General features: G+C 26.4%; 1 protein-coding gene across 1 annotated transcript in view; it reads right to left on the reverse strand.

Moving 5' to 3' along the window:
• Positions 1-2,504: 2,504 nt before the first annotated feature.
• Positions 2,505-5,646, reverse strand: part of LOC108578571 (non-canonical poly(A) RNA polymerase PAPD5-like) — a 4,412-nt gene continuing 1,270 nt past the window's right edge. Inside the window, exons 2-8 of the mRNA XM_017941936.1 lie at positions 5,179-5,349; positions 4,604-4,961; positions 4,225-4,371; positions 3,655-3,848; positions 3,419-3,572; positions 3,185-3,323; positions 2,505-2,938 (exon numbers count right to left, since the gene is read on the reverse strand). Coding sequence (XP_017797425.1) covers positions 2,739-2,938; positions 3,185-3,323; positions 3,419-3,572; positions 3,655-3,848; positions 4,225-4,371; positions 4,604-4,961; positions 5,179-5,349 — 1,363 coding nt within the window. The 3' untranslated portion in view covers positions 2,505-2,738. The remainder of the gene's footprint in view (positions 2,939-3,184; positions 3,324-3,418; positions 3,573-3,654; positions 3,849-4,224; positions 4,372-4,603; positions 4,962-5,178; positions 5,350-5,646) is intronic.

Below are 5,646 nucleotides of genomic sequence, written 5' to 3' on the forward strand. Positions count from 1 at the left end.
TGTAATAATAATGTATACATATAATTTTTATATTATTACTTTCTGTAATCTTTTCCTTTAATTTAAATCTTTTATTAACATATTGCATCTCTAGTATAAATATATCATACCCCGCGAGAAAACTGTCACAAGTCGGAAACATGAAAGTTTTGAAGAGAGCAAAACGAAAATTTGTGTTTAGAAAATGACTTAATTACAGCATTGTCAAACATACGTCACCGAAAATTTACTTGCTTGAAGTATTACAGTCCAACTTCTAACGGTTTTTCTAAAATGTATTAGAAGATATTCTAAGCAATAAAATGAAAATTTTTTACTTGTGATACTTTTCTGGCGGGAGTACATGTTATGTATGCATACACGACACTGTATTAATTCAAGTTATATAACATTTATCATTTGGGTTAGGTTATTAAGTTTCAATGATATGAAAAAATACTTAATGTAAGATATATTTCAATTTAAAACGATAAATAATAGAATAATGAACAACGCTTCCGTTTTTGATGTTGCACTATTTATATTTTGATATAGGTGTTTTTAGGTGGAACATTTTTTACATTTTTTTATACATATATCGATTTGGATTTTTTTTAAGTAGAACATTCTTTACATTCTGTTTTTTTTTTATAGAAACAAGAAAATAGTGGGGCAATTTAACTATATCACATAATCTACAATTAAAAAGTGGAACAGGTTTAAAATTAATCAATTTCTGTGTATTTCATTGTTTAATTGCCTTGTTTATCTATTTTGAAGGCAGAAAATATGTGAGTTAAGAGTGTACATTTATTTTTTATATTTTGAACTTTCAAACACAATTTTAAACATGTTTTAGTAACTTCATAATTCGCTGTTTATTATTTTATTATATAAAGTTTCAAAATTAAAGTTTAACCATATTATTCAAAATTATAAAGATAATGACAATGACACAAAAAAACCTGTTATCACTGTTTATTAAATTTTCACTGTTTACACATTTTTAAATCATTTTTAAAGATAGGTAAACATAAGTCGCAAATTATTAATAATAAAGTTTTACGAAAATTTGATCCCCAATTAAAAAATTTGTAATCATTTTTGTAATCCATATTTTGCTGTTCACATTTATATGTACATATTATATATGTTATAACGAGCAATTCACATTCTATTATAAAATTGAATCACAGCTTATGATATTATTCGTGAATAATGTTTTGTTAAATAATATACAGAATATTCCGCAAGAGTTATAAAATTTTAAGGAAAGTGAATACGTGTTTTTTTTATCTCTGCACTCGAATTTAATAGGAAACACTGGTTGAATTATATTACAACTTGTATTAGCACAAAATGCAACCGGACAAAGATTCTTAATTAGTAAACATTTGCTATCATAAACGCAATTACTTTTTTTTCAATTTGAGGAACAAAAAATTGTGTTGAACGGAATGTGATTTTCAATAATAAATTAGATACAAGATAATTTCGTAAATACATTTTAAGTTTTCAATGATATAAAGGCCTTCTGCGTATTGTCACATACAAAATTTTTGAAATGTTGCTCAGATTTTAAAGAATACAGAACATGTTTAAATGCAATGTGTGATTCGTGCATTGAATTTGTGTAACATTCGACCATGATGTATATGCTTACTATTATTTTTATAATATAAAAATAATGTATTATTGTTCAGGGGAGACTAAAAATTACAAACTAGTGTTACGAAATCAGCGATTCTGTATCAAAAGTAAAGCATTACGCACAATTACGACTTTAAAGAACATAGTGTAAAAATCTACAGTGTATTATTTTTTCATCAATGAATTAGTATTTTCAAAAATATTTTTATTCAAAATTTGTTGATCATAAGCACACGAACTTATAACTTTATTAAAATCCGAAAAATATACCAAAACATTTTCACAACAGTACTGGACTTACATATTACAGAAAAAAATAGGTAATTCTCACAGAGACATGGACAGATCCATGATTTCAAATGATAAAATTATTATAACAAACACTATTTTAGATACGTACAAAATAAAAAAATTTAGTAGGTAACTCTTAGACTTATTTTTCTATGCTTGATAATATATATTACAATATTTACAATAGGTAAGTCCCAATATCACCAATTTTTCTGTTACCCCTTCGTTATAAGAATATAGTTCCATATAGAAAACTAAGTCTTTATCATCATTATTAGAGCTTGTTTTACAACTTCATGAAATCTTTAAGAAAACTGCACTGTAAATAATCTTTGTATATATCGTTCGTATTATATAAATGTATTACAATGAGTTTACCGTGATTATGAACACAATTGCTATTCAAAGATTGCAATAAGCTTGTAACTTTGTAAACAATGATTAATAAAATATTACACATTTTCTCCATATTATTTGTAATATGTGCAGTAATGCAAAAAAAGTAAAACTAAACCCATCTATATTACAATTCTGTACGTCTTTGGTATGTAAACTTTCGTACAGAACAAAAACTTGTTTCCGGTGAAATGAAGAACTTAACTACACTGGGGCCACTTTTTTGTCCATATAAGAAAAGAGAAACACAGAGTTTGTCAACTCCACATCATTATAGACACTGAGCCCCTCTGTACACTAAAGTGGAAAGGATAATTTAGTTGCGTGATGAAAGTTAATCAATGTCTTTTCACCACACGATTATGATATTGAGCTCTCTACTTAAGTGTGAGACAAAGTTCAACATTATTTTTCACGTTTCATCACCGTACACAATCTCCAGTACCACGAGGTGTAATGCACTGTTTTTTTCGTTTGACGGTTTGTGACCTTGAACTTGGACTGTGACTATTATTATTACTTCCATTACTGTGAAGAGAGTGTTTTGCTTTACTCTGTCCACTTATATTATTGTTTATTCCTCGATGATGATAATTTCCTCTAGAACTGTGGTGGTGATTACCTGTAGTGAATACATATTTTTTAAATGGATTTGAGAAAAACAAAGTTGATATTTTTAAATTGAATAGATAATTATTGTAAATATAAATATAAAACAATAGACTATCATTGTTCATTGCTATTTTGAAATTTAAATTCAATTACATTCAAATAATAATAAATTTATATTATTTGAATTATTTAAATGCTTTAAAATATCTGTAAGTCATCAAAATATATAAATACTTAAAAATTTAATAAATTGTACCATGAGCAGTTCCTTTAAATGGTTTTTTCCATTGTGAATGATGGTGAGTATGTTGATTATTATATACATGTCTTTCCTTATTCCTGTCTTCTCCTTTTCCACTAGTGTTCGGAGAATTTCCACGACTACATTCGGAATCCTGATAACATTGGAATTAAATGTTGAAAAATAGTTAAAAATATAATTAATTTGCAAAAATTTTCGTTCCATAAGAAACAGACAACAATTCTGTACCGTATCACTAGCTGGAGCAGAAAGTGTTGATGCATCAGATCCAGTTGAACTTGACAACGAATCTACCTCATTCAAAGGTAGCGGGAATGTTTCTTTAATCCATTTGCGGTATTCTATTACCTCATCTGTCACGCGAATTATTCTTCCTAGTATACTGTACATAATATATTTTTAGGAAATAATTATCAAAATTCTAAAATATACAAATAAAATTTAAATATTATAAATAGTCTTACCTCACTTTATTTGCATCATTAACTAAAATATTTAAGGGACTAACTGCTTGTGAAAGGACGTAATAAGCCCAATCAAATGCATCTTTTACATACAGAGCACCATAACTACTACGACCAATATCATTTCCTGGTGTCAGAGGATCTTCTATGCATAGTAACGAAGGTCGATGGCCATCTATCATATCTCTTTGAACCTAAAATTAATGTAAAATACAAATTAAATTTTTTAAAAAAATAAGAAATAAATATTCTAAATTCTTTATTTATTTCACACACACACACGCGTGCGCGCACACACACACAATTGTTAAATATTCATAAATATGTAGTTTTAAATCACTTTTTTGTTTTGCATAAGTATATATCATTATTCCCACTTTTACTGTTTGTATATAGAAAAAAAAGAGTGTAAATATCCAAAATGATTACATACAGTATTTATTTCTTTTACAGTACATCATTGTTAATGTGATTTTTAAAAAATTTATGCATATAACAATTATTTTCTATATAATTTTATTAAATCTGTAATTTTTATATGATTAATCATTTCATGCAGATGTACTTTACCTCTTCTTTCGATATGTAAGTACCACCATCTTTTACACGAATTCCTGTTTTAACATAATTAAATTTCCTACCGTATAATTCCAAAAATTCTATTAATAGCACTCCAAGATTAGCATTCGAGCAATAAGCATTTTGCCTGGGATGTAACTGAAATAAAAATTTGAGTATGCGGTAGGAAGATTTTTCAATTATTTATTTCAAAGACTGTATTTTCTATGTAATTACCAACCAAATTGTTTTTTTACAAATTACTTATACATCAAATTTATATAACATAATTTTTTTGTATTACATTTTTTTTATATGCAATTGAAAACTTGTTTAGTAATTATTTTATGTTTAAACATTGTTCAAGACAATAATAACAATAATATTTTACCTGTAAAAAACTGATAGTCATGAGTATTAAGCTGTATGAGGAGATTCCACCAGTAAACACTTCATTCAGGTCTCTTTGTAACAAGAATTGCTTTAATACCATAACTAATTTTTCCAATACTGGATACCGCTTCTTAAAAGAATTTATCAATTCTGCAGATTTAACACCATTATTCATATTAAAACTGATATCTACTTTAATTTCAGTTTCCTTATCAGTCAACTTAACAATTGGAACACTAGCTTTATCCAAAACTTTAATAGAGGATGGTTCAGCAATATTCTGATCCAATAAAGCACGTTCCAAAGTACGCAATGGAAGATCTGTCCACATTCCTATTACTACTAAATCTATATCACTGAAAGGAAGAATAAATTCTAAGTATTTACAGTATTTAATCACAAAAAAGAGATTTTAACATTATTATTTTCAAGACAAATTCACATTGTTTATTATAATTTAATGTATTTATGGATTTATGTAACATTAAAGTTGATTTAAAAGATATCTATATATTTTACATGTGAACACATTACTAAATACATTTTGTTTTAAATATGTACAATGATACGTACCTTGTAGGTAAATATAAACCAGTGCGAAAGCTGCCAAATACTTCAACCTTAGAAACTGGCCAGAGATCATATATTACTTGTTCTATCCTTTTGACAACACGCATTCGTAAACTATGTTCTTCATTAGAGGGGCACATATAAGCAAAAAAATCTTCAATTTCTTCATGTAACCTAAGTACAAAAACATACTAATGTGTTATTTACATCAGCTGCAAAACTGCTATTTTATATAAATATAAACTTATTTTAATAATTTTAAAAATTAAATTTTGTATAATTATTATTAGTCTATACAAATTACTAACATCACCATCACTATTACTAAAATTTAAATCTTACTATGAGTAATTAATTCTTAAAAATAAGGAAAGCATTATAACTATTTACAACACTAATTACATGTTTCATATACAGAACATGTTTAAATGCAATATTCTCTCTCTCTCTATATATATATATATCATATTA

This window comes from Habropoda laboriosa, unplaced genomic scaffold (genome assembly GCF_001263275.1).
Source record: "Habropoda laboriosa isolate 0110345459 unplaced genomic scaffold, ASM126327v1 scaffold41, whole genome shotgun sequence".
In the NCBI taxonomy this organism is placed as follows: domain Eukaryota; kingdom Metazoa; phylum Arthropoda; class Insecta; order Hymenoptera; family Apidae; genus Habropoda; species Habropoda laboriosa.